The 27,637-nt window shown below is 43.3% G+C and overlaps 1 protein-coding gene across 4 annotated transcripts in view; it reads right to left on the minus strand.

The window, feature by feature from the left end:
- Positions 1-27,368, minus strand: part of KIF13B (kinesin family member 13B) — a 123,013-nt gene extending 95,645 nt beyond the window's left edge. For 3 of the 4 annotated variants that reach the window (XM_021389481.1, XM_021389480.1, XM_021389478.1), the window contains exons 1-2: positions 27,154-27,367; positions 15,246-15,339 (exon numbers count right to left, since the gene is read on the minus strand). In XM_021389481.1, the coding sequence (XP_021245156.1) occupies positions 15,246-15,339; positions 27,154-27,208 (149 nt within the window). In that variant the 5' untranslated portion in view covers positions 27,209-27,367. Of the gene's footprint in view, positions 1-15,245; positions 15,340-27,153 lie in introns of all 4 variants that reach the window. The other variant, XM_021389479.1, reaches the window with a different exon arrangement.

Genomic DNA, 27,637 nt, shown 5'->3' on the forward strand with positions numbered 1-27,637 from the left:
GATTTATACACATAGGAATTAATCCTGCAGAAATTTGTTCCTGAAGGAACAAAAGTGTCCAAAAAAACTGGTAAAACCGTCAAGTCGGTGCTTCTCTTTCATAAGCTTTTCCTTTCCTTTGGTAAGAGCAGTCATAAGAAAATGATTTAAAACAAGTTGTTCCTTTTCCAGTCATCCCTTCCTTTCACCTGATAGGGAAAAGCAATCCAAGTACTTATTTTTGTTATGCAGTACACACTACTGGTCTAAGTATTTTCAAAACAAAATAAAACAAAACAGTTTATAAACCATTAAGAAAACAACCGCTCTGCACAGAATAGAATCATAGAGTCATCAAGGTTGGAAAAGACCTCTGAGATCCCCAAGTCCAACCCCAGCCCATCCCCACCGTGCCCACTGACCACGTCCCTCAGTGCCACATCCCCATGGTTCTGGAACATCTCCAGGGTCGGTGACCCCACCACCTCCCTGGGCAGCCTGTGCCAGCATATTACCATGTGTACCTGCTCTACCACTGTCTCAAGCCTACTGAAAATATATTCTGCACATATGACATCAGTGGTACAAAACAGAAGTGGTATCAAAACAATGAGCACAGTTTGGTGGCCCTTCCACATTTCCCACGCCTTCAGAAAGATGAATAACTTGGATTTATGCACTGACAGTGAAACGAAATACCTCTTCCACTGATGAAGCCAATAGTATGCTTTCTCATGTTTGCACAAATGTCACCTGGGTGAAAAGAAACATGATGACTGGGCAGAGAAAAAGGAAGAGGCACGTCCTGAACCAGGCTCTGCATTGCACATGCAGAGAGCATCTAAAATTGGGTACGGTTTCACCCTCAGTGATGACTACAAGCCCTGTCTGTACTGTCTGTAGTACAGTCTGTCTGTACTGAACACGTAGCAATGAGTAACTCTGGCATGTTTGCTTCACGTTGAGAGCATCATTTGGTCAATGACAACACTGTGGCAAAAGTGCACAGTCAGTTGAAGGTGAGGTTTTTGGGGTCCCTTCCCATCTGCCACTCAAACACCTTGAGCAGGGAGAAAATCCTCCTTCCCCAGCATTCACGTGCACCACTGCTATGATTCTTGCAATGTTTAACATACAGCATGAGAAAAAGGCCATGAAGCAAATTATTGCAAAGGAGAAGCTATAATTTGAATATATTCACTTGGTTTAGCAATGAAATGATTCCCTACAAGCATCAGTGGCAACGCACACACATAAGAACAGGCTACAGCAGTTTGGAATTCAAAGAATTAAACAGAGGTCTCCTTTCAAAACGGTATTCAAAAGGATCTGAATTTTAAAATAAATTTTAAAAAGTCTTCAAATGGTGTGCTCTAAATCACAGTTAAAGTATATTTAGCTGAAAAAAAAAAAAACTGAAAAATATCTGCTGAAATTCGCAAGTATAAGGCCCAGATCTAACCTGCTGTGTCTAACAACATACTCAAATTATAGCTTCTCTTTTCCAGGCATCAGTACAATACTAAGCATCTTTGTCTCTGGATATTGTGGGCAGGACCTGCTATGGGGCAGGCTGCTATTTTAGCTTTAGGATGCAGTCCTTGCAATAAACACTGTTGTACACTAAGAAGTGTAAAAACCTGAATAAAACCTCCCCGTTCATAGAGGAAGCTGTTTCAGTCTTCAGCAGGGTGGGTGGTGCATTGTTACTTCACAGGATTCAGTGGAGCAAACACTTCACCTAAAAGAAACCTTTACTAACATCTGCCATACTGCCAAGGTTCAAAGATGCAAGCAGTAGCTAATGTTCAAAACTCAAAGAGAAAATATTAAGTGTTTCAATCTCCATGATTAAACTGGGCTCGTATCTTCAAGTCTCCCTCCCACCTCCCACCGTTTTGGAGATGGACAGGTTTGGAATTCTGGACTGACCTGACTACCCAGAACATGGAGATCCATATTATTGTAAAAAAAAATTCCATTATAATCTGGAGTGCATTGGAAATTTTACTAGAGGATGAAATTCTAGAATTCTGCATTTAAAAACCAGCATGTTTCATGATGCTTCCCCAGCCGAGTTTGAAGAACACTGAAATGCTGGACCTTTGCCACACAAGAAATTGGTCGTAGGATACACAGTTGAAACACCAAAGGATCAATGCCCTATCTCCAGTGCTGAGGGAGGCTGAAACCTTCAGAGCCTTCCTTCAGAGCTTGTTTGAATGGGAGCCAACACAGCCACAGCTCAGAGCTTGAAGCAAACATGACTGAGGCAAAAGCATTCAGCTTGGAATTTCTTTAGGTCCCATTCCAGATGGATGCATCAACTCAGTTTTAAATTAAAAGCAAAACAAAACGTAACCATTATTTAACGTCAACATTTCAAAATTATGACTTGCTTTTTAGTTTCTGGATGGACGTTCTGCTAAATATAATTTACCAAAAGGTTAAGACCTCCATCTTCATAATAACCTCCTGCAAATTAAGTTACAATTACCTGCTGACATCACTATAGCCATGAAAACGAACCTGTCTCAGTTGGCACATAATTACGGATACAATTAAACAGTGACAGCAGGTATTTATATAGAGTACTGTCAGTTCTAGCTACCCCATCTCAGTAAGGTAGGTGTTTTCCAAAGTCTACCGCTCTGAATAAGCTCACTCAACAGTACATAAACAACTTATGGTGGGTTTTTAAACGTACAGAGCTGCACGAATTACCCTTGGAGAGCTTCAAAAGCCACTTGGACATGGTCCTGGGCAACCAGCTCTAGGAGACCCTGCTTCAGTAGGGCAGTTGGAACAGGAGACTTCAAAGGTCTCTGCCAACCTCAACCAGTTGCAACCAGTAACCTCCATCTCCTGGAAGGAGTTGGTGGCATGACCTTACCTGGGACAGCACCACCCTAGAAATCTCAACAAGGACTAGAAGCACAGAGAAGGTATGAGGAAATGATTGATCACAAAGCATACGATATATTTTAGGTCAAGAGCTGTCATGGTTTAACCCAATGGCAGAAACAGGTTCCCCAGGGAAGTGATCATGGCACCAAGTATGCCAGAGTTCATGAAGAGTATGGACAACACTCTCAGACATATCGTCTGATTTTTGGGTGGTCCTGCATGGAGTCAGGAGATGGACTTGATGATCCTTATGGGATTCTTCGAACTTGGGACGTTCTGTGATTCTATGGTTTTGGCTGGGATAGAGTTAATTTTCTTCCTAGAAGCTCGTGAGGTGATGCATTTGCATTTCTGATGAAAAGAATGTTTCTAGCACATCAATGTTTTAGTTGTTACTCAGCAGGGATCATACAGAGCCAAGGACTTTTCTTCTACTTATGCTGGCTGACCAGCAAGGAGCCTGGAAGTGCACAAGGAGCTGGGAGGAGACACAGCCAGAACAGCTGATCCCAGCAGACTAAAAGGCTATTTCATACCATATGAAACAGTACTTAGCAATGAAATCTGGGATGAGGAAAGGGGATGTTGTGAGCGATGGCATTTGTCTTCCCAAAGAACTGTGACACAAGGAGCCCTGCTTTCCTGGCAGTGGCGGAACATCTGCATGCCAGCGGGAAGCAGTGAATGAGTTCCTTGTTTTGCTTTCCTCGCCTACTTTATCTTAACCCATGAAGTTCTTGCAAGTTCTTTCTACCTTCCCGATCCTGTCCTCACAGGTACGCCTCGCTACACAAGCACAAGACTGTTCGTCATCACCAGAGACTGGGTCAGGGAGGTCTGTGCTTTGTCTACTCCCAAAACAATGACAAAGTGCTGCAGCAATGATTCAGCACGCAGAAACGCACTTACCCTGGATCGCTCACACTACTGTAGCTATGATTGCCTCCCCACGTAATTCTTACACTGGGCATGCTGCAAAGTGCTGTTTCTGCCATTAGATTAAACTCTTAGCAGCAGCAAAGAAGGTATTCTAGTACCGTATGCGATAACCTTGCAGACAGCAGTTGTATGCTGGGGCAAAGCAAGGATGCAAGGTTTTAGCACGAAATTACCGCATGACTTATTTGCTCTTGTGGGCTGTATAGTTTGGAGGCGGCAGGGACGCTTGTAAGTCTCAGCTGGCATCAAAGTGGTTTCAGTAGATTAGCAAATCAACCAGATAACTGCTTCCTCCTAGAACCACCCCTATTTCTCTCTGCCACAAGATTTGCATGCGCTTATTCTTTTTTTTTTTTTTTCCTCCTACACTTACAAAGTATTTTATCTTTCTGCTCCGCACACTATATATAATCTTCCTTCCTGCGGTACCACGGCTGCAAAGTCTGCAAAGTCATCTCTCGCTGAATCTTCACAAAGAAACCAGAACTGTGTGAGCTATCAGATGGAGCCTTGCTGGAGAAATGCCAAAGAGTTCAGAAGAGCAGAGAGCCCTCGTATCAGGAAAGGACTGGACAGGAGAATAAGATAACTGATATACCATTTTTTAATCAGTTATTCATATTAAAGTTGTTGATTTTTTAAGTACATTTTCAGCAAGTATAAATAAAATTCATGTTATAAATATGTTTAAATAATGCTTTAAAGAAAATCAAAGCTGAAATTGTTCATTCCTGAAGAGCTATTCAGATAAAAGCTGGGTGGATATCCTGCTTCTTCATTTCACTAATCTGATCAGCACAGTAGAGCTACTTCTGCTAAGAACAGAACAAAATGCTGGCACAAGTTTATGAACCCCAAGGAGAAAGAAATAAAATGTATTATACTTTGCAAAAGGCTAAAAATGAGAGTAAGTGGAACTTCGCTACTATAGGGTTTCTTTTTGTCACTCCAACAATACAGAGGCCCCAAGTTCTGGCCCAACTGAGCTACGTGACCTAATTAAAAACCTCTGACATTAGATATCAGAAAAAAAAAAACAACGAGATTTTAGGCACTGCAAATGGAGAAAGAAAAAAAAAACAACAAAAACAACTCTATGGTGACTTTCCTTCAGTCAAATAAGAAGTGTATAGCAGAGCTGAGACAAACCCCAAGTCCCCCCAGCAGCCACTGCCCTTACCAGAGGTCCATCCCTTTTCTCTCCAGACATATAAAAGTGTCAGCTCTCTTCCTCTGCATTCATTTAGCTAAAAACATCACTACTTAACCTGACTGCTTCTCTCCTCTAAGGAATGCTCGTCGGATAATTATGCTTTGCATTTTTATAACATGGTATACGCTTATCAAAGCTGTCAGAGTTAAATGCACTGATTGAAATGATACTATTTGACAACACATATTCCTTGGGTGTCCAACCTTTTGGTTTGCCTAGGCCACAGTGAGTGAAGAGGAACTGTCTTGGGCCGCGTATCCAGAGGTTACTGCAAAAGTAATGCCTCCTTCCTATTTATTTCCATGGAAACTACAACTGATGCAATTAGCACGGTAACATTGTTTGATAAAGCAAATTCTCAGCTACAAAATACTATTAGCTCTGCATTTTCTTCAGCGATGAACAAGAGCCTGCATGCTGCACTTGCAGAAACCTGAAGCAGCAGAGGTAACCCACTGTCAGTACTGCTGAAACACACTACCCACTGCCTCACTGTGCTCACATCGTTCGGTGTCCATCAGCATTCAGCAAGTGTCCATGAATGTCAGTGGGTGCCATTTTTTCTGCGTGGAGGAATTCAGTGACACATCTCTGTTCTACCTGCACTTCCATGTCAGATGCCATGCTGTCAGAATGCCCCTCTGCTGCCATCTGTCACACAGCAACAAGACATAAGGAGCTACTGGTGGGATGCTTCAACCTCTACATTCATACCACCAGCATCGGCCTCTGATGTCGTGGGCCAACATCATAAAATAGGAAGCATTACTTTTAGAGCAGCCCTCATAAAACATATAATATAGTTAATGCATATAAGTAACTAAACACTTTATTTCTTAGTATTTTTATTAGAACATAAAAAGGAGAGAAACAAAACTGTCAAAACAGTGGAATATTTGTCCCTGTTTTTGTGAAACTAATGAATCGGTTTGGTTTGACAACAGTGGTTGCAATTCCTAGTGAGTTCACAAAACGTTTGTCAGAGATTTTTGATGAAATTTTACTTTCCTGTGCTTCATCCTTGAAAACAGTTGTCCACAAATGTACATACTGCCAAAAAGTGGTGCCATGAATAAGGCGTGACTATGGAGGGAGGGATATTTCTCTCTGCTAACATAGAGCTTATAAAAGTCCAGTAGAGAGACATGATTTTTGAGTTGAATATCTGACAGTAACTCTACACATTCCATTTGAAAACTTGCAGGTCGTGTATTTACGTTGACTGAAGACGGAACCCCAAATATACAAAAAAATGATAATTCTTTTTGGCAGTCGTGAAACCTGTTCTCAAATTCCTTTATCAAAACAGAACACAAGGCTGCGTATTCTTTTCTGTTCACAGGACTGTGTTTAGCCAATGTATCAAAATGCATACAATCCCATAACTTGAGTTAACCCTGCACTGTACCTCCCCGTGCCCTGGTTTCAGCCCAGGTGGGGTTAATAGCGCACTGATGCTTGGCTGCTGCTGAGTGACAGCTGCACTGAATGATGAACTCACACCATAACAGCACAAGAGAAGCCAGCTTTATCCTGCCCCAAGTACCCAAAAGAATGGACAAGTTATTTTACGGTAAACCAGAACCAGAGGAGGATAGTTTGGTATCTCTTAAATAAATAAAAATGCAACAACAACAAACATTTCACGTGCCTCTAGGAGGAGGCCACACAAGCCATACCACGGTAGCTTTTCCAGGAAGAACAGCCGTTCCAACCCAGAGGGAAGGGTGTTGCCCATGCACCAGCAGCAGGTGCTGCATTCCTGCAGGCCTAGCTCATGGAAAACAAAAACAATACCTACAAGATGCTGATTGTTGATTTCTCCTCACAGGAGGAGGTGAGAAAACTGCCTCTCTGTCTTTACCATCTGAAATTAAAATAGGTAAAAGAGTATTAAGTCGCAAAGCAAATCTTGTGGTGCTAAGGTAATTGCAGCTTTCCCTTCTCTTACTGTAAAAACTTGAAATGAAGATAAAGAGAAATTATCCTCTCTGAATTCAATTAATTCCAATTTTACAGAGTTGTAAGACGGAGGCAGAGCTAGGCTAAGTTCTTTAAAGGTAACTGTCAATTGTGTCATCTTTTGAACTTCTAATTCAAAAATTGCCACCCTGACAACAAAGAGAATAAGAAGTTACCTCAAACTGATGCAAACAACTCCAAATACTTGATCAAAGTTCTTCAGGTTCACGGCAATAACACAGTAAAAGGTACAAAGTCTCTCCTTTTGTTTGCTTCCCGTAACAAGACAATAAAAAGTTTAAAAAGCAAAGCCTGGCAGTTTCTATATTCCATTTTCCAAAACTTGAGGATACTGTATATGATATTGCCTACCTATGTAGGACACATTGTAAAAGCTTTGCTGAACTACCAGCTCCCGCAGAAGCCAGCAGCTCCAGCCACCGCAATATTCCTGCAGCAGCACTATTCTGACCACTAAACCCATTTTATAGTCTCACCTCATGAAGAGCTGAGTATTAAGACGGAATCATTCCACAGAAGTGCTCACAGCCACAATGTTCATTCACAGCTCTGAGGGCAGGTCTTGGGTTTGCTCTCCTACCCCTGTTAACGCCTCAATGCGGTTTACAGCTACTGGGCCATGCTCCTATCTTTCTTGAAACAACTTGTTTTAAGCAGGAAATAGACTTTAGCACCTTTAGGTCTTGTGTTCAGTTATCAGATCAACATAAGAAATAAATGTTTTAAACTTAAAGCTCAGCTTTCATTATCTATCCGGTGTTTAGCTCTGCTCATGCAGACACAATTTGTTAGTGTCACTTCCTTATCTTCATACATTTGGACAGTTCTTACTGGATTTCTACCGTTCCAAAGAATTATTACAACCAAATCAAATGTTACGTACTTCTAAATTAAATTCCATGGGAGAGAAACTTACATTGCAGCGCGTTAAAAACAAACAAACAAACTATTGGGGTAAACTGGAAAGCACTGGGTCAAATTTGAGGCAGGCTGTTAGGAAAAAATTCCATTCAGAAAGAGCGGTGCTGCAGTGGCACAGGCTGCTCAGGGAGGTGGTGGGGTCCTTGTCCCTGGAGGTGTTCAGGAGCCATGGGGATGTGGCACTGAGGGACGTGGTCAGTGGGCATGGTGGGGTGGGTTGGGGTTGGACTTGGTGACCTTAGTTGTCTTTTCCAACCTGAATGGCTCTGCGATTCAAATTCCAGTTCCATTGAAACTGAAGTCCTGAAGAAGACTAATTCCAACCAATTCTTCTCAAAGCCGTCAGATTTGTCTGCTTTAACTTATGGATTTAGCAAGTCAAGAAAACAACACATCACAGTCTCCTTGTAGCTGTAGATGGCCTGATAGCGTCAGATACAGTCTGGCTTTGAAAACAAACCTGTAGGCAGTTCTCTCAAAATCGCTTGTTTTTAAATATCCATTCCATTAAAATATTTACCACGTTCATTCTAGCAGCTTCTATATGCCACAGTATGTCACGTTTATTTTTTATTTATTTTTAACTCTGGGAACCGGCCCTTGCTGCTGATAGGAAGTTGCAATGGGAAGGATCTGCAAATTGGTTTCTATTTGCAGCAGAAGTCCACTCCTTAGATAACTCACAATCAGAAGCCTTTGCCAGCTCCAGAGAAGTTTGTGTGAAGGACGAGCTGCTTAGCAACTATCAGCATCCACTTCCAAACACTGTCTGCAGGCAGGTCAACACTGCTAAGGCCACTCCAGAACTTGCTGCTTGGTTATATGGCCTATTAAAATCCTTTAGTTTAGCAAAGAATTAAGGCTGCAGGTACTTTACAGATGCATTAAGTTCTAAGAAAAAGAGCCAGAAGTTAGGAAGCCGAGAAACAGAAGGTAAAGGCTACACTGTGTCACTTGGCACGCGATCCAAATTAATTCTTCACCTGTTATTTAAGTCTTCAGTGTAGTAGGTTGTTAACAATTTTGCAGATCTGCAAGGACTGGGTAAAGCTTCTCTCATATAAGCAATGTAAGCTGGGCAAGGATGACTGCTAGCAGTGCTGTGGTTGCCTAATTCTCCCCTCAAGAGGACGCAGCTCATGTTAAAAGCAGCTTTCACTTCCAACATGGGCACAGAGTTTATAAACAACAGATAATCCCAATTTGCTATGGCTATATCGGCCATAAAGAGGTAGAAATAAGTAAGCATGATCCAAATGGAGGGCAAGGAACTGTCTTTAAAACAACTGTCAACACAGTCTCACTGTTCAATTTCCTTAAACAATATAAAACAGGATAAAGTTCTTTTTTAAGCACATTGAGGCACACACGTGCTGGAAGAACAGTTACAGCTCTGTTAACATTTCTGTTCATGCCAAGAATTTGTGGATGGTTTCTACCTTGCATTTTGCAATTAAACATAGATGGCAGCTGAATGTAGTCCAGCTTTCAACTATATGTAGAGGAATGTGCTCCATAATCTAGTTTTATATGACGTCCTACACAATAAACTCTGAGAATACACTGAAGAAGTAATGCTTTTACCTGAATTCTTCCAACAGTTTAAGGCCCTCCCTCAACAATTCTGTTCAATAACCTGCAGCAATACTGATTTGAGGTAGATCACCATAAAAAAAACCCATCATTTTAAAGAACAACGCCGTGCATGAATCAAAAGTTGCCTGCACAGATGCAACTGAGCTGCATAGAGTCAGCAATACAGGAAAATCTCAGCACTGCTTTTGCAAACACGAATTTCCTCCGAGCTGTTACGCACTCACAAACCACCACTATGGGTGCTGGGAAAGGCAAGCTTCCCTTTCTTCTGGATGTCAGCTGTCAGTCTGGGGAATACAAACACACACTCTCCCTCCCCCACAACTTCCTGGAACATTTCTGTATTATGAAACATCGCAGCGATGTGTTCTCTGTGAGACAAAGCTGAACCAACATATAACCCCAAAATTTCAGTCTCAATTATCATAGAATCATAAAATCGTTTGAGTCGGAAGGGATCTTTAAAGGTCATCTAGTCCAACTCCCTGTGATGAACAGGAATATTTAAATATTAATACAAGCCCTTAGCTGCATAGTGAGTAACCCTCCCGTAGCTTAAGGGGGTAAGGCAGCCAACTCTTCCAGTAATGTAGCCTCCACACATTCACATCCCAAGCTGATCTGTTCCAATCCCAAGCAGTTTAACACAGCAGGAATTAACACAATGCCAGGAACGATGCAGAGAGGCCAAGGAGCATGCAGCGCAATTAGCTTTCACCCATCTTCAAATGCAATAATGTTTCCTCATTTAAATTGCCTTGCTGTCAAACAGCAACCACACCACATCGTGCAAACGCTCCACCAAGCTCAATATTCAATTTCTGGTTACATCCAACAGCTGATCCTTCTAAGTACAATGTGTGAACAGCTGGGGACCCTTACATAAAGCACTGCCTAAGATGAGGCAGCTCTTCAAGTGGTTCTAACCTACCATCAGGCAGGGTTCTGGTGTGTTTTCAGAAATGTGTGTATTTTTCCACTGATGCATACCAATAATTGCCTCTCGCTGCTTTTTTTATGGGTAAGGAGTTTTGCACATTCACGCCGTGTATAGCACTGCACTCATACATTTTCCTCATTTACTGATTATGCACATCCTTTCCAAAGGCAGAACAACTGAAGCATGCATCCCTACGCACTCCTGTTACCACAGATTATTTTTAAAAGTCATAGTGTTCCCATTACTTCTAGTGGTCAGCTTTTCCAGTCCGTGTTTATAAATAAATACATGAACGCATATATAATCATGCCAGCATTTCCTCCCTGGGCACCTTGAATATCTGCATGCTGTTCCAGAAGTTACAAACAATTAATTGCACCAACACCATCAAATATTACAGCCTGGACAAAAAGGATCACTGTATTTTCAACTAGCTACATTAAGATTAGCATTTTCCATAGTTAACAAGAGAGCATAAGATCAGTAACTCCACACAGCAGAAGCTGGTAAGTTGTGGTCACGCAGTGCAGCACAGCCAGATGAAAGCTGGCTTCACCTGCACCGTGCATGGCCCAGGAGCTGCCTAAGAGCTCAGGCAGTGCTGGCAGGAGCTCATCCTGCCTCTTGGAACACACTGCTGGCCTGGCTGTGGAGGCAGGGTGATCACAGGACTCCAGGCTGACTGCAGCAGGGGGACTTGCAAATGCCATCTTCTGCCTTCCAGCAGCTGAGCAAAGGATAGGTGAAAGCACAATCTGATAAGATCTTGTTTAGTTCTAGACAGACTTTCTGAGCTTGGCAAAAGCTCTACGCGCTGCTGTCATTATTTAGCACTGCATCTAGGCATTTTATAAACTTTCCAGTTAGATTACAGTGCAAAGCTTGGCTCAACAGATGTATTTTAATTCCCACAGCAGGACCACAGCAGTAGTGTTTGACAATTGGTAAGCCCTTGCAATCCTTCTATTTTATTTTATTTTTTTTAATTTAGAAGTTGCATACATTTACAGCCATTCATCCATTGCACACTTGACACTTCAAAATGAGTGAACTGATGGCACTTGGTCTTTAAGACTCCATGATTCTTGTATTCCAGTTCCCATTTTCCAACTCCTAGGTCTTGGACAGAATTGTTTCCCTGGGTCCTAATCTTCACTTCTTCAAAAGGCTTAAAGGGCTCTTCAGCTTTTGAGAGGAAAAATCTCTTTAGTCCAAAGCTGACCTAGTAAAAGATCTGACACACTGAACTGTTCATTTCAACCCAAATGCTGCCTCAATTTTCTGGAATTGCTCTGTTCTGTAGAAGTAAAGCATCTGCAAACCACAAATTAAGACAAGAGCACACAGAAGTCAGCATTCGTTTAATCTTTTTTTACAGCATATTCACTTCATGAAAAGGCTCAGAGATGGTTTGTTGGGAAGATTAATGCTTTGTTTTACAGATAGCACAACTCATGCACAGGCACGTGCCAGACTGATACACAACTAATTTCAGAGCACTTATCAATTACACACCAATTACAGCTGCACTTGCAGTATATAATAAAGTCCTTTTCCCCATTCATCAGAATAACTTTTTTTTTAGTCTTTTTTGGGAAAGGTAACGATCACAGTGCAAGCAAATGGATAATAAAAAATTAAAAGAAAGGTAAATTGAAGAACCTAAAGAAATTACAATCTATTTAAATGTTTTTCAAAAGAATTCTTATAGGCATTCCAATTGTTGTTCTAGGACTTATCTATTCTTTTCAATCTGAATGAGTTCACACTCTCTTTCAAGCCCTAGCCACTAAGTAATCATGTTCTGAGCAATCTTTGCAGTGCACAGTAAATCCTGTGTTGATGAACTTTAACCTTGACATTTGCAACAGAGAGAACAGACAACTACAGAAGGCAAAAAAAAAAAAAAAAAAAAAAAAGAAGTGGTCAAGTCATGCTGATGGTGCTGCTCATTTATACCGACTCCCTGGAGGTTCATATATCCTTGAAAGAGGAGATTTTGATTTAAAGAGGTCATCTGGGGAAACTTGTGACAAAACTCCAGGCTCTGCAGCAAATAACGTTATAAAAGCAACTCAAAAAAGGTTGACTATTTCAACACAAGAAACCACCGCTCAACCAAGCCAACCCCAATATTCCAAGGTTAGGAACAAAGCCTACCCAGCCTGGAGGTCATCCAATTCCAAAATTGAATCTTTGTACAAGATCAGATTACTGAAACCAGTGCAATATTTATAAGGATCACTCAATAAAATAAATGGATGCATTTCTCTGTCTCAAGAAAGGTCATTTCTTGGTTAAGGAAAACCAACAGGACGCCAGATTTATGACATTGTACAAAAACAGACTTCCTTTATTGTGACCAAGTGTTTTACATGCATTTCTTAATCCTCGAGTCCCCAGAGAAATGCACAAATATTATATTCAGTTTGTAGACGCAGAAGAAAGTGAGGCTGACCAGCTGTCACCTGGATTTTCAAATAATTCCTTAATTTTTAATAGAAAATTTGAGGAAGCCAGATTCTTTTTCTCAAGACCGGAAAAGGTTCCAGTGGCAACTGCATCAACACCATTTGCTATGTCCAAAAGTCAGGTCCCACACATCTCAGGTTAGGTATATTCAACATACTCAATAGATAGGGAGTAGACTTTTCTGACATTTTTTGCAGATGGACAGACACATTACACAGAATTCTTTAGCCTGCAAGAAGCACTTTTGGGAGGCAGGACAAACAGACACAACTGTGGCCCCGGCTATTTCGCTTATTAAGCTTGCTATTTACACACCTACCCACCTCTCAAACTTGGTTTCTACCAAAGAGGATGGAAGTGGGAAAACATGCACGTTTCCAAAACTCACAGGCTGTTTTTACAAACTTAGCTCCCAGCCAGAGCACAGCTGAGTCATACACAAGCAGGGATGGGACAGCGAGCACAGATTTCTACCTCTAAAATTTTACTCACCGTTCCTAAACTGATCTCAGCATCTTAACGAGAAATTAAGCTAAGCTGTTAAGGTTTTCAAATGTACCCTGCTTACTTTGCAAGCCTCTGTAGAGTTTGTTTACTATTTTTCTTAAGCCTAAAACAAATCAAAACTCCTCCCTTGATCTGATACGTAAGATTTCTCTGACGGAGCTCCACAAACAAAGACAATTCAGTGGGTGCCCATCTTAAGGGTATTACTTTCTGGGTAAGACCCTGTTCTACATCCTCACTACTCCAGTTACGTTTCTGAGATTTGTTGTCTCAATGTTTGTAGGCAAATCTTCCACGCACTTAATGGGCCTCCACTTTTCTCCCTTTATTAATCACCCCGTATAAATTTACTGCGCTTGCTGCTTAGATTAGCAGTGGGTATTTGTGAAAATGCAAATGAGCCATTCTTCAGCCTGGCACACCAGTTTCTCACACAGGACTCACCATCTTGCCTGGGAAGTCAACGCAACTGCCAAACGATTCCTCCCTTGCCAGGGGGCATGATTTGCATGACGTATTCTCTGCTGACTACACTACGAACATTTGAGAACATATCTGTAACGACGAATTATGCTGCATTTGCTTGCCCACAACGCTTCAGAGCTCTGAATAACATTCCTCACACCACTAACTTGGCTTTTGAGAATCTCATTTACCTGTCATTTTTTGCAGTTTGAAAGGCTCACATCAACGGCACGTGCTTCTGGAGGAGGCGGATATTAATGCAAACAAACACACCCCACCCCACGCAGCCATTTTTAGGTACTTTCTTAAAGCTCCAAACCCATTGTCTACAGTAAGTCTTTCAGCTGCTGTCAATAAAGCATCTGTTGCACTTGATAGCTTCCTTTTCCATGTATTACCACTTGAGGTTTATAAAGTTTAAATTAGCAGAGACTGGGGAAAGAATACTTTTTCTGCTCACTGGCAAACTGTGTAGCTTTACATGATAAAACTATGAGATGCTGCATTTAAACAAAGCTCTTCTGTGTGTTTAAATGAATTTCTCTCACTTCTCTCACCCTTAACACCACATCCCCCTCCCTCTTTTTTTTTCCCCAGAAAACAGACAGTGATTGATTGTACGTGTCCAGTAATGGGTTCTGCCTTTTCCTGGACCCCTGTTACTTTGTTTCACACAGACATTCCTCACATTTCCTCCCCTTGCAAACAAGCAATAAATTAATTGGTCCCAACCTTAACCCTAACAAACGTTACAGGACTTCTCACAGTAGTTTAACAAATTGATGCCAGTTCCTACACAAACTAGTTCCTGCCCTTAGCCACCTCTCCAAGTATTGTGATGCATGCAGTGTCTCACTGTCAGGACCCTCCTAGAGCTACACCTCTCTACCATGCTTCTATTCCCCTTCTTACACACCAAACACAAGCCCATTACGAGAAAAAAACATCAAGTTTTATTTCATTCCAAATCGACAAAACTGTGCCCTGCTCAAATTATTTTTGCAGATTTAAATATCTTCAGTCCCATAACAGCATTTGAGAACAAATGAAACAGCAATTAATTGGCCCGTGAACTAACACATCGTTTATAGCAGGAAGCAAACCTTCATTTTAAAATGCAGCAAGTACTTGGTTAGCAAAGCATCTTTCCAGTACATTAAAGTCAACCTTACTTTACTTTTATGATGGTAAGTACACAGCAGAAGGAATATATATATATATATTGTTTTTTTAAACTGAAAGCCCCCTATGAAAGCCTCAATTTCCCAGTTGTTAGCCTCATTTAATTTACGAAACCTGACCTTCCTCATTCAAAAATCTTACCTGGCATCTCCTTTTGATAGGTTGGTGTTTACAGGATGAAGAATAACCTTGTTTGCATCCACATCCACCACACATTTTGTATGCAGATCAAGCTCTAAAAAGAAATGAGAGAGTGTCAAGTGCTGCTCTTAAAGCACTAGGATTATACACACCATTACTTCCTCCAGACACCAAATTTATTCATGCAGCCTGACAGCCACCCATCAGCTAGAGAATAGAAACAGGACTATTGCCAAATTCCACTTCTAGAGATATTCTGCCGGGATGGATTTTGTCCAGCTTTAAAGCGTGCATTCTTTTCAAAACAAGAAAGAGCACTTGGGTTTTTCTGAAGGACAATCAGCACGTACAAGGCAGTATGAAATTTCTTCTGGGGAAAGAACCATTAGGCATGGTACCACTCTGACAGCTCTTCTCACTGCTGTTTCAATGCCTCCCGCTCGCAGGGAAGGCTGCCCCTGCCATCTGCAGCATGTTTCCCTGGCCACTCTTGTGCTGCTGCAGCACACCATGCCAGCTGTCAGTCCCGGGGCACCTGCTCGCTGAAATTCAAGTCCCATCAAAAATAATTTAGGTATGAGTGTGGAGAAAAGGCTTATCCTTCCCCACAGGCTCCAAGCCAGCTGGAAAGCCCAACTCTTCCAAACGATGCTAAGCAATGGGATATATCTTATGAGTAAGAAGAATAGCTGGAATAGATGAGAATTCTTAGCTGTAGAGGCAAGGAAAACAAAACAAAAGCTTCAGATAACACTGACAACCGCCCAAGGCATCCACCCAGTGACAAATGGAGTTAGATATAAAAGAGCAAACAGCCACTTGCAACCAAAATCACTGCCTACAGACATGGGTCTGGGCACAAGCAATCTGCTCCTATCTTCGTACGTTCTGATGCTGAACTTGGAAAGTGCACCCAAATGCTGATGCCTACAACCATGACACACGAATCACACATCCAGTGAATGCCTAATGCTCTCATGGGCTGTGATGGAGAGGCTAACCTCTGCATGGAGTTCAACACCCCACCTCAATCACCAAAATACGCACACGTCTAATCAAATTAATTATAATCCTCATCCTCCTTCACCTCTGCTCTTTCCTTCTGTGTCACCTCGACACGCTCATTCACCTCGCAGCACCTCATAAACTCAGACTGCAAATCTCTCACACAAAGACCACAGATCTTAATTTATTGCACGGCACCTCACTGGCTTCTCACTACTGTTAAACAACATAGGAAGATGAAGTTTCTCTCATCGGCTTCTTGTTGTAAGAGGTGTTACAAGTCTTGCAATATCTGAAAGATAACAAAGAAAGCCAAAGCTCATGCTTACCAGCCACGTGAAACTTAAGTTCTTTCTGAACTACTCTGTTATTACACTCTGCTTTTGTGAAAGGAAGAGGCAGACAAGTTTCAGAAGCTGATGTTTATTTTAATGTCTCTCCACACCCTGAAAGCTGATTTACCTATCATTAGCATGTAATACATTCTTCCTTAGATCAAAGTATATTCTTCATACATCCCAGATCCAACGTGCTACTATCTCAGTCCAGCTGGTTAGTGATTAACATTCCGTATTGCAGTGACCTGCTTTTCCTCAACCGCTGAAGAAGGTTTCTACATGCTATTTCCCTTATGGAAAGCACAAGTCATGCTCACTCTGTATACAAGTCCTACGGTTGCTCTCATGTTTTTTAATCAGTCTCTTGAGAGAGAATGCTGATAGCAGGTTTTGTACCCAAGACTACTGCTAAACACGAAAGTCTTGCTAGCATTCAATCTCTGTGATATATTTCCAAGAGCACACACAGGATACAAGAGTTCCTTACAGTGGTCGAAATGGATGCGTTCAGCCACTGCAGAAAGTTAGAGCAGCTCAGTGAGAGGCCTGAAGAGCATCAAAAGCAGCATGGATCTTCACAGTTGGGAGTGAGAAGACACAAGAGGGAGATCTCCTGGCCAACGCTGAGCTGGTACCTCAGCTCAGGGTGTCCCATGAAATAAACCTCAAGAAACAGCTGCAATCAGCCTCTAAGCTGGGTTATTTGTTATCAGATGTCCTTAAGGCCATGTATTCCATCTGCCCTGCCAAAAGTTTCACAGAACAGCTCTGCTTTTGGCTGAAAAACAGTTTAAAATCTGTTTTAAGGGCACATCATATACTTTCTACCAATTCTCTCTCTGTTACAAAGCACGCTCTTTGACTGATTCCCAACTCCTTTAACGACTCCAGTAGGTTTAGAGATGAATCTGCCAATAGCCACTACTACAAATCCTATCATAATTTCTACCTCATCAAGTCTTCATTGTTATTAAAGCAGGTCAGACTCATAGACAGATTATCTTCCTCTTCTATGATTACACAGGCACTCCACCCTTACTTTTACTGGTTTCAGTATCTCCTAGGTAAGCAGCGCTCCTTCTGCCCCTGAACAACAAGGAGAAGGAGGATGCGTTAAGGTAAGAAGATAAGCACACATATCCAAAACCCACTGATGAGTTCATCTTGCAGCAAGGACTCGTTTGTCAGGGTTGGGTAGTACTGTTTCTTTCCACTGCAGGCAAAGATAAGACAGCATGGAATTTAAGAGAAGCGAAAAGATGACAGAAATGGCTCATACAGTCAAACTTGGGACATTTATCACAAATCTCGTAGCTCTGTGTTTTCATCGTTATACCAGCTAAAATCCCACCTATTTTTGTCGCTAACCTTCTTCTACCTTCAGTCATCACCAAGCAAACGCAATCAACTACTCATTTGCTTCATCAAATCAAGAAACCAATCAGCTAATTGCTTTTGGAAAAACTGAAACTAAAACTCTCATCATCTCAAGAAACGCGTATTGCAGGAAAAGGAAGTCTTTCAGAGCTTCAGCGTAAGAGAATTGTGACACCCATAATAAAAAGGTATTATCTTCGTCACTTTTCCACAGTTACATTTCAGAGCCGTGGAAGTGTTCAGCCAAGCTGGGCTAAGTGCAAGACTAATGGTTAAGCCATGGACATCCAAGCTGCACACAGTCTCCCTGTTGACTTTCTATTTTACTTTGCAGAAGGAAAGCTGGGGTTTGAAAGAGGCCTTTCTCTTTATCATTTCTCTTGATTTTTCAGCTCCTCACAAAAGATTCCCAAGACAACAAAAATTCAAGCAATGCAGACCTTTAGGTGAAGCCCTACGCGCATGCAAATCTTAAATGACTACGATAACCCAAAATGCCTTTGAGAAGCCTTACAGGCATTGCAAAAATAAACCACCAACACCAACACAAAAACAACCATCCACATGCTTTGTAGTTTTTCCACTAGCCTAAGAAACTCAACGTGTTTCAGACAAGGTAGAAAAATGAGAAAGGGAGAGAGCAGGAAAAGCAGACCCTGGAGCAACGTACCACCGTAACTAATGGTGGATTCAGCAGGCTAGCAACGTGATGGTACACTCCCAGCTACAGGTAGGAGTTTCCATTCCTTCTGTAACAGCAGTCACGCCTCTGGTAATCATAAACTCAGCACAGCACATTTTCCACAGCAGTGTCAAGAAACATGAGCAGAGGCAGAACGTTAAAATGTTCTGAATAGGCCTGGGACAGAGACAAAGAGCGTACATGAATCCTGGAGGACGGGGAGAGGAGAAGTACTTTGCAATGTGCTGGACATTTTCAACTCTAGGAAATCTCCACTTTCATTTTCAGATCAATTAGGGAACTCTCTTCATAAACGGGCTGCAAATAACGACGACACTGGTCGGAAATTGAGGTCCCCAACTCACTCCCTCTAGCAGGGGTCTGGAATCAAACCCAGTGCACACTGAAGCCCCCTGCACTGCCCTGCAGTCGTACTGGAGGTTTTTCAGCCACTGCCCTAAGAAGTCATCTCACAGCCAAGGTCACCAAATGAAATGATCCTAGCTGATAGCCCTTTCCCAAGTCATCAAGGGCCTTTATTTCCATATCACCTTCTTCATCGGATTTCAACTTAAGAAGCTCCTGCTTCTGAGGACTGATAGGCTTTCCATCCCTTTTTTGATCCCAAATATAACTGAAACAAAGATGTAAGCCTGGTATTATAAAGCAAGTTGAATAAATTTGAAGCAGAACCCTTCTGGTCCCACTACCAGATGTGTGGGGCAGCTGCACCTGCACTGACACCTAAGGTATCCCAGAGACAGGGCTGAGGTACAAAAAGGAAAACATGAAAGGCTTGAAGCACACATACCAAAATCATGAGTCAAAACTGGCCCCAAATGCAAAAGCTCAACATAACCTCCTGTAAAGATGGAAACAATAGAAATTCTATTTTTTAAATTGCCAGTAGATTTTCAGGAGCTCAAAAATAAGCAATTTTAATAAGCTCATAAATAAGCAATTGCAGTCAGTTCATTTTGCCTTTTCCAGTCTGAAAAAGCAAACAGCAACATCACTCAGAAATGTTTAAATACTAACTTAAAAATATTTAAAATTCTATTTATCATACCCTAAGTGAAAGCCAACTAAAAAAACAGAGGCCTTTGTTTTTGTTGTTTTCTCAGCAAGCTGAAAGTTGGTTCAAGCACAACAGGTCCTCACATCTCCCTGCCAGTGTTTGTTGCCTTAGAGTGACTTTTCTCTTTGCCCTTTGCTATGCAGAAGCCAACATAAATAAAGGCAAAACTAACTGACCACACAACAGAGGGTAAAAATAACTTAGATCTAAATGACCGTGCCAAGAGCTTAAAAGAAGTTGTAAGCCTAAAAGCACTCTTAGGGCATTCATTATAAGCCGTTCTAACTTAGGCATTTGGGACAAAAATGCAGTAATTTGACTCGTCCCTGATGCTTACCAACACAAAGTCTAGGGAGGTGTCTTTCAAGCTGCACTGCTATTGATTCACCGCGCAAATATCATTCATGAAATTTTCAGTTTGAGGCAATTAAAAGCCATCAAATATGCATGAGTGCATCTGGAAGGGCACACAATACTATCTTGATGATGAGGTTTAAGTCAACTCAAACACACGAGCACGCTCACCTCACTTGTTAACGCTGCATTGCCCAACGGGTAACAAGTTTGTTCTACCTCCTGTTGATTTATTTTCTGCAAAAGGAGACCTTGCCCAATGGCTCTGGTGAAGGCACAACGTGTATGTGGACATTCACCTTACTCACAGCCTGCACTGTTGCTGCATGCTCTGCCCAGCTCACAAGGACTGAGGACATGCAGAAGTCGGGTGACTTCGTGATGCGGCAAAGGGCTCGGAGGAAGCTCAGCGCTAACTCCGTGCTGCTTTGTTTCAGGCTTCAAAGTGAATGAAACGCAATAACGTTAGCCCTGCCGCTAAAAGCCACGGTGGAATTATTCACAGCGAGCCTATCTGATCCTTTGTCGGCTTCGCGAAGATGAAGCAAACGTGAAACCAGAGCAGAAAGGTAATCTCATACTGCGCTTAAGGCTAGCTCTAAAGATGTAATTAGCACAAGAATTGCTTGCCTTTGCGGCATCCCCATTTGCCTGCGTGGTAGTCCCACCGGTTCTTCGGCAGTGGGGAATAAACTCGTAGCACCTGAGGAGTCCTTAAAATACAATTGCCTGCCTGAGGAATGCAAGGTGAAACACGAACTCTGCCTGCTTTTCCCATTTGTCACCCTGTCTCCAGGGTGCTCCTACCACAAACATTATTTCATAGGTTATCTACAGCGAACAGGAAATACTAAGAAGCCCAGGTGCCCGTTTATCACAAGGACAATGGGGAAGAAAAGCCTGGCGCTCATATATTGCCATCAGGATATAACAGGTGCCATTTCATGTACTCTAATGCCATAATTAATCTTTTAAGACTGCTTGCACAAACTCCAATTTATAGATAGAACGTTTCTGTTGTAATCTTCACCGGGAAAACAAACACAGAACAACCTCTGCCTCCTTCCCCCAAAACAAACACGCGTCAAGTGACTGGGAGTGCAACCTCCAAAGAGTAGGAGGACAGAAAATTAGCACCGAGCACCGCAGCCAGAGGCTTGCACAGGTAGAGAAGAAAATTCCTTTCTGACAAGCACTGGAGACAGATGCTTTATCATCAAAGCACAAAGGATGCCTGTCTATACACAGAAACCAGTCCGGATGAACATGCACATTAGCATAATAAGATACCTGAGTGTCCATTTGCAAGCCACCTAGCTATCTACACTGGAAGCCACAGGCCACAAACCTCCAGAAGCAGTGTACTCCAGCAGCACTACCAGGATTTTTTCACACAGAGGGTGGTGATGCACTGGAACAGGTTGCCCAGGGAGGTTGTAGATGCCCCGTCCCTGGAGGCATTCAAGGCCAGACTGGACGTGGCTCTGGGCAGCCTGGTCTAGTGGTTGGCGACCCTGCACTCAGCAGGGGGGTTGAGACTCGATGATCTTTGAGGTCCTTTTCAACCCAAGCCATTCTATGATTCTATGATTCTATGAGGATCAGGGCTGGGTGCACACGGCTCGGACCCAGGTGGGCATGGGCATCCCACCTGCACTCCCTGCAGCCTCCTGCCTGCACCGTGCTGCCGCTGCTCCTCAGGGATGCCTTTCCAAGCACTACAACACACAAAGGGCAGATGTCACACTGAGTGACGTGGGTTAGTGGGCATGGTGGTGATGAGTGGGTGGTTGGACTAGATGATCTTAGAATCATAGAATGGCTTGGGTTGGAAGGGACCTTGAAGATCATCCAGTTCCAACCCCCTGCTGTAGGCAGGGACACCTCCCTCTAGACCAGGTTGCTCACAGCCCCATCCAGCCTGGCCTGGAATGCTTCCAGGGAGAAGGCATCCACAGTCTCTCTGGGCAACCTGTTCCAGTGTCTCACCACCATCACAGTAAAGAATTTCTTCCCGATATCTAGTCTAAATCTACCCTCTTCCAGTTTAAAACCATTTCCTCTCATCCTGTCGCTACCTGCCCTTATAAAAAGTCCCTCCCCAGCTTTCCTGTAGGCCCCCCACCTCAATAATTCTATGATTTTTTTTGCAGTTAGCTTTCTGACTTGTTTGAACAGAAAAGTATTAACGGAGGCACAGCAACATTTAGCAGGCATGGCGGTGAGGGCTTGGCAGTTGAGGTCTTCTCCAACCTTAATGATTCTACAACAGCAGTTATATACGCTGGCTTAAAGTATCCTTGACCACATCCTTGAGTGTAATTCATAGAATCATGGAATCCTTAGAGTTGGAAGGGACCTTTAAAGGCCATCTAGTCCAACTCCCCTGTAACAAACAGGGACACCACAGCTAGATCAGGTTTCCCAGGGCCTGGTCCAGCCTGGCCTTAAAAGTCTCCAGGGACAGGGCATCAACCACATCACTGGGCAGCCTGTGCCAGTGCTTCCCCACCCTCACTGTAAAAGGCTTTTTCCTTATATCCAACCTAAATCTACCCTCCCTGAGCTTGAAGCCATTTCCCCTTGTTCTATCGCCACAGACCTTGCTGAAGAGTCTGCCCCTTCTTTCCTGTAGCTCCCCTTTAGATACTGAAAGGCCACTATCATGTCACCTCGCATCCTTCGTATTCTGCCAATACTGATAAAGATTTTAGATTTTAATTAACATTACATTCAACTAATTAAAGGCACAGAGAAACAAGGGTTTGAACACGCCTATGGGATGCTTGCACACTAACATCACCTGAGACTAAAACACTGAATAAAACAGGTCTTTATCGAAAAGCCTCAAGCTGTCTTTTGCTCTGCTTCATGGTATGACTTGAGCTCTGCACAGCATTCACCTGAAATACAATGAATATCTGCTATGTGAAGTCAGCGACAATATTCCTAAGGGGAAATCCAACAACAGCAAAAGAAGCCCCTGGTTATTATGAAAAAAAAAAATGAGTGGTACACTAGGAAATATTTAGTGAATGACATATTGTAACAAAACCAAGACAAAAAAAAGACTTTAAACAAAACAGTGCAAAGCTCTCTATTTCATAAAAACATGTTAACTGAGATCTTTTTGCAAAGTATGGTTTCAGAAGTATGGTTTATGGCTTCAAACCAAAAGAGGGGAAGATTTAGATTGGATGTAAGGAAAAAGAGGGTGGTAAGGCACTGGCATAGGCTGCCCTGAGAGGTGGTGGCAACCTGTCCCTGCAGACAGCCAGGGTCAGGCTGGATGGGGCTGTGAGCACTGATGGAGCTGTGGGTGTCCCTGCTCATTGCAGGGAGTGGGACAGATGGCCTCTAAAGGTCCCTTCCAACTCAAATGATTCTATGAAGTACAATAGAGAAGTAATGATTACTACCCCAAAGAGCTTACAACTTCAGATGTAATGCTGCAGGAGCAATAAAATATCGGTTGTTTTATAAAAGCTCGGCTTCCACGAACAGCCTGTAGGATTTGGGCCTAACGTGAAGCATAATGCAAAAAATTACAAAGATCTGAAAAAGTAAGCCAGTCAAGTATAATTATGAACACTTCCTCTCACTGCTACAAATTAGCACTGCAAGGTTACTTTGCAGATCGCCACTTCACGTGAGACTGGAGCAGGACCCTCAATACAATCACCTCAAAATGCAGTACCATAAGCAACTGTTTGATGCAGAAATCCCTTCCACATGCACGCACGACTTATTATACTTTTATGAGCTGTATAAATTAGTAATGGTTAAACACACCACTTTTAATAACCTAATAAACCCTCGCCTTAAGAAATTCATAATTCAAACACTAAAGACAACCACTACCACCACCACAAGTAAACACTGAGAACATTTCAAAGCTTAAATTCCTTCAGTTGCAGCCATTTGACAGGTTTGCAGTTTTAAGCCCTTTGGTGCAGAGGGAAGGAAAGAACATTACTCGTGACCCTGAAGAAAACAAATACTTGCTTCACGTCCAAAGTCCCAGAACTTTGTGCAAATGTTATTTAGAACAAAGCGCATACTAAAGAGTTTCCAAGAAAACCTTAAAGCTTATTAAAAAAAAATAAAGCCACAGAACTTTAACAACTAGATGACTCTTAGGAAAATCAGTTACACAAATGCTTAAACTTAACATCATGGAGGTAAAAAAAAAATATTAGGCTTATCGCTATTTCTGTAAATTCTAAAGACGTCAGAAGCATCACTTGTTTAGAACTGACCATAACATCTGGATTGTGACAAATAACCCACTCAGAAATAAAACAAAAAACAAAACAAAACCCAACAAAACAATTCCAGGAAATCTTATTTTTGGTAGGAAAAAGAATTCCATCTTTTAGGCTGCACTTACACGAACCTAAGGTCCCTTCCAGCACTCCACGATTCTGTGAATTCACGCATCACTTGCAAAATAACAGGGCACTTAATAGCTGCAAAGCAGTTCTTACAGAGAGGAGGTACTCTCCAACCATCAAGCTATGTGCAGGACAAGCCCTCTTTCTTCCTGCTGGACAGGGAGCATTGGATCCTCAGACATCCATCACTCCTGGATGACCCTGCTAACAGCAAGTCTTTTTTGGTCTGTCACCCGTTTTAGTTCATACTGAATGAAATACCTCTGATAACAAGATACACCTTCTCACTCTCCTGAATATATACACCTCTAAATCTATAATCTTCCACCACTTCATCCTCTATTGCTTCCAAATACACTGTGCAGAATGCAGTCCCTAGCTAGAAATAGCTTAAAAACGACCACAAGTGCACAAACTAGGGGCTGAACGTATGCAAAATATATACAACAGGAGGGGAAGGTGTGTTATTCATCCTCGAAGATTCAAAACTTGACTGAACCTGTGCAACTTAACTCAATTTCATCTGCAGTTTGATCCAATTTGATTGGACAAGAGACCTCCAGTGGTCCCTTCCAAGCTGAATCCCATAATCCAGGGAGTAAAAAACACAAGACAGAAGATATCTGGGTCACAGCCATGGAAATAACCTATGACAGGAAAGGGACATAAGCAAGAGGAAAGAACAGTGCTATAAGGAATACAGCCCTGGATATAACTATGGATATCAGTAAAAAGTTGTTTTTTTGTTGTTTTTTTTTTTTTTTACAACAAGAGTGGTGAAGCACTGGCACAGGTTGTCCAGAGAGGCAGTGGGTGCCCCGTCCCTGGAGGCACCCAAGGTCAGGCTGGACAGGGCTCTGAGCGCCTGATGGAGCTGTGGGTGTCCCTGCTCACTGCTGTGGAGTTGGACCAAACGAGCTTTAAAGGTCCCTTCTAACTCAAATAATTCCATGATTCTATCTCTGATACAAGGCACCACCTTTGAGGTCCACTCCAGGCCAGCTCCCACCTCAATGACCCTGAATCTTCTCCCACTGACTCTCCACCAGGATGTACCCTCCCTCAATTTTGCATATTGAGGAAGTTAAAAAAAAAAAAAAGAAGCAGATTTTGGTCAAAATACCCTCTGTTGACCTAACTCCATCTCCTTCACTTCTAAGAACTGAAAGCTTTGATGAACTCAGTCAGATATTTCACAGCATCAGAGTTGGAAGGGGCCCTTAGAAGCCATCTGGTCCCACTCTCTGCAATGAGCAGGGACACCCACAGCTCCATCAGTGCTCAGAGCCCCATCCAGCCTGACCTTGGGTGTCTGCAGGGACTGGGCAGCACCACCTCTCTGCACAACCCGTGCCAGTGCTTCACCACTCATACTGTAAAAAACTTTTTTCTCATATCCAGTCTAAATCTCTCCACTTTTTGTTTCAATCCATTTCTTCTTGTCCTATCACTACAGACCCTGCTAAAGAGCCTGTCCCCTTTCTTACAGCTCCCCTTTAGGAATTGAAAGGCCGCTCTCAGGTCACCTCGCAGCCTTCTCTTCTCCTGGCTGCACAGCCCCAGCTCTCTCAGCCTGTCCTCATAGGAGAGGTGTTCCATCCCTGGGATCATTTTTGTGGCCCTCCTCTAGACACGGTCCAACAGGTCCATGTGTCTCCTGTACTGAGGACTCCGCATCTGGACACTTTCACTTCAAAAGGCATGGAAATACTTTACGCAGCAACTTTAAGTTTTATTCTTCCTATTTACCAAAGTGAATTAAAAGCGTTATTTTGTTTCAGATCACTAGCTGCAGCTATTAAACTGCCTTCACTCGATCCCCCCCAAGGAATTATTGGCATACTTCTGTGAGAATGTGGGAAAACAAAACCTTACACGTTTCTTGGATCCCTGCCTTCTTCTTCACCTCCCCACTCCCTGGCTGCAGTTCCCTTTTCATACTTGCTTCCTCATCATCTAGAGCAAGTTTTTCTAATTAAGACAAGTCATAAACATTTAAACAGATGCCCAGACCGCAGTGTGATTAACAAAACCCTCAGGCAAGTTTCGTTGAGGGGGGAAAAAAAAGGTAAAAAAAAAAAACAAAAAAAAAAAAACAACAAACCACCACCAAAACCTCTCCTCAATTCACGCTTCCTCTTCCATGATCTTGTGTTTGTTTTTGTGTGTTTCCCCCACATTTCACCCGGTTAACCCCAACCCACTCACCCACCCAGGGCAAAGCGGAGGGGTTACCCAGTGGAGGTGCAGGAAAAAGACAGAAAGGGTGGAATTTTTCGCCCCAAACCCCAGGTAGCAGGAAGAAGGAAGAAACCTCCAGTGCAGGGCAGGGCCCGGCTGTAAAACAGGTGCAGAAGGTGTGGGCAGGGGTGTACACACACACGCACACACAAAAAAAACCCACCATAAAACGGCACGAGATGAGGAAAAGAGAGGTTAGTTTTGAGGCAGAGACGTGTCTGGAGTGAAGACAGCTGCTCCTGGGGGGCAACCCGGCTTCACCCACCCCATATACACAAGCACATCCATCCCTGCTCCCGCACACGCCCGGGTAATAGCGACATTTCCACGCACAGACCCGGACGGACACGGACAGACGCCGACGGGACCCGCTCCCCTCAGGGCCGCTCTCGCCGCGGGCAGGGCCGGGCTGAGGGGCGCTGAGGGAGGAGGCTCTCACCTCGCCGGTTCATGGGGCGGACGCGCACCGCCACCTTCACTTTGGAATCCCCCATCGCGCCGCTCCAACCTCCCCGGCTCCCTCGTTCCCTCCTCGGCTTCCGTCTACCGAGGGACAACCGCCGGCGGCGCGGGGAGGAGCTCGGAGCGGGGCGGGGGGCCGAGGCCGGGCGGCAGTGGGAGGGAGGCGCCGCGCCGGACCAACGTCCGGCGGGACTACAGCTCCCCGCGTGCAGCGCGGCTGCCCGCCGAGAGCGGGGGGGGGCGGTGTGGCGCGCTGCATGCTGGGAGCTGTAGTCCCGCCCGCGGCCCTGGGGTGAAGTGAGAGCATTGCATGCTGGGATTTGTAGTCCTCGAGACGCACAGTGAAACCCTGTTTGTGGAGGCTGGCAGGGTGGGCCTCAGGGTCCCCCCCAAGCCCTGCTGCTTGTCCCCTGAGTGCCTGTGGATGAGCTGTGTCACAGCTCAGCTCCCAGCAGTGCCTT

Source organism: Numida meleagris, chromosome 3 (genome assembly GCF_002078875.1).
Source record: "Numida meleagris isolate 19003 breed g44 Domestic line chromosome 3, NumMel1.0, whole genome shotgun sequence".
Taxonomy (NCBI): Eukaryota; Metazoa; Chordata; class Aves; order Galliformes; family Numididae; genus Numida; species Numida meleagris.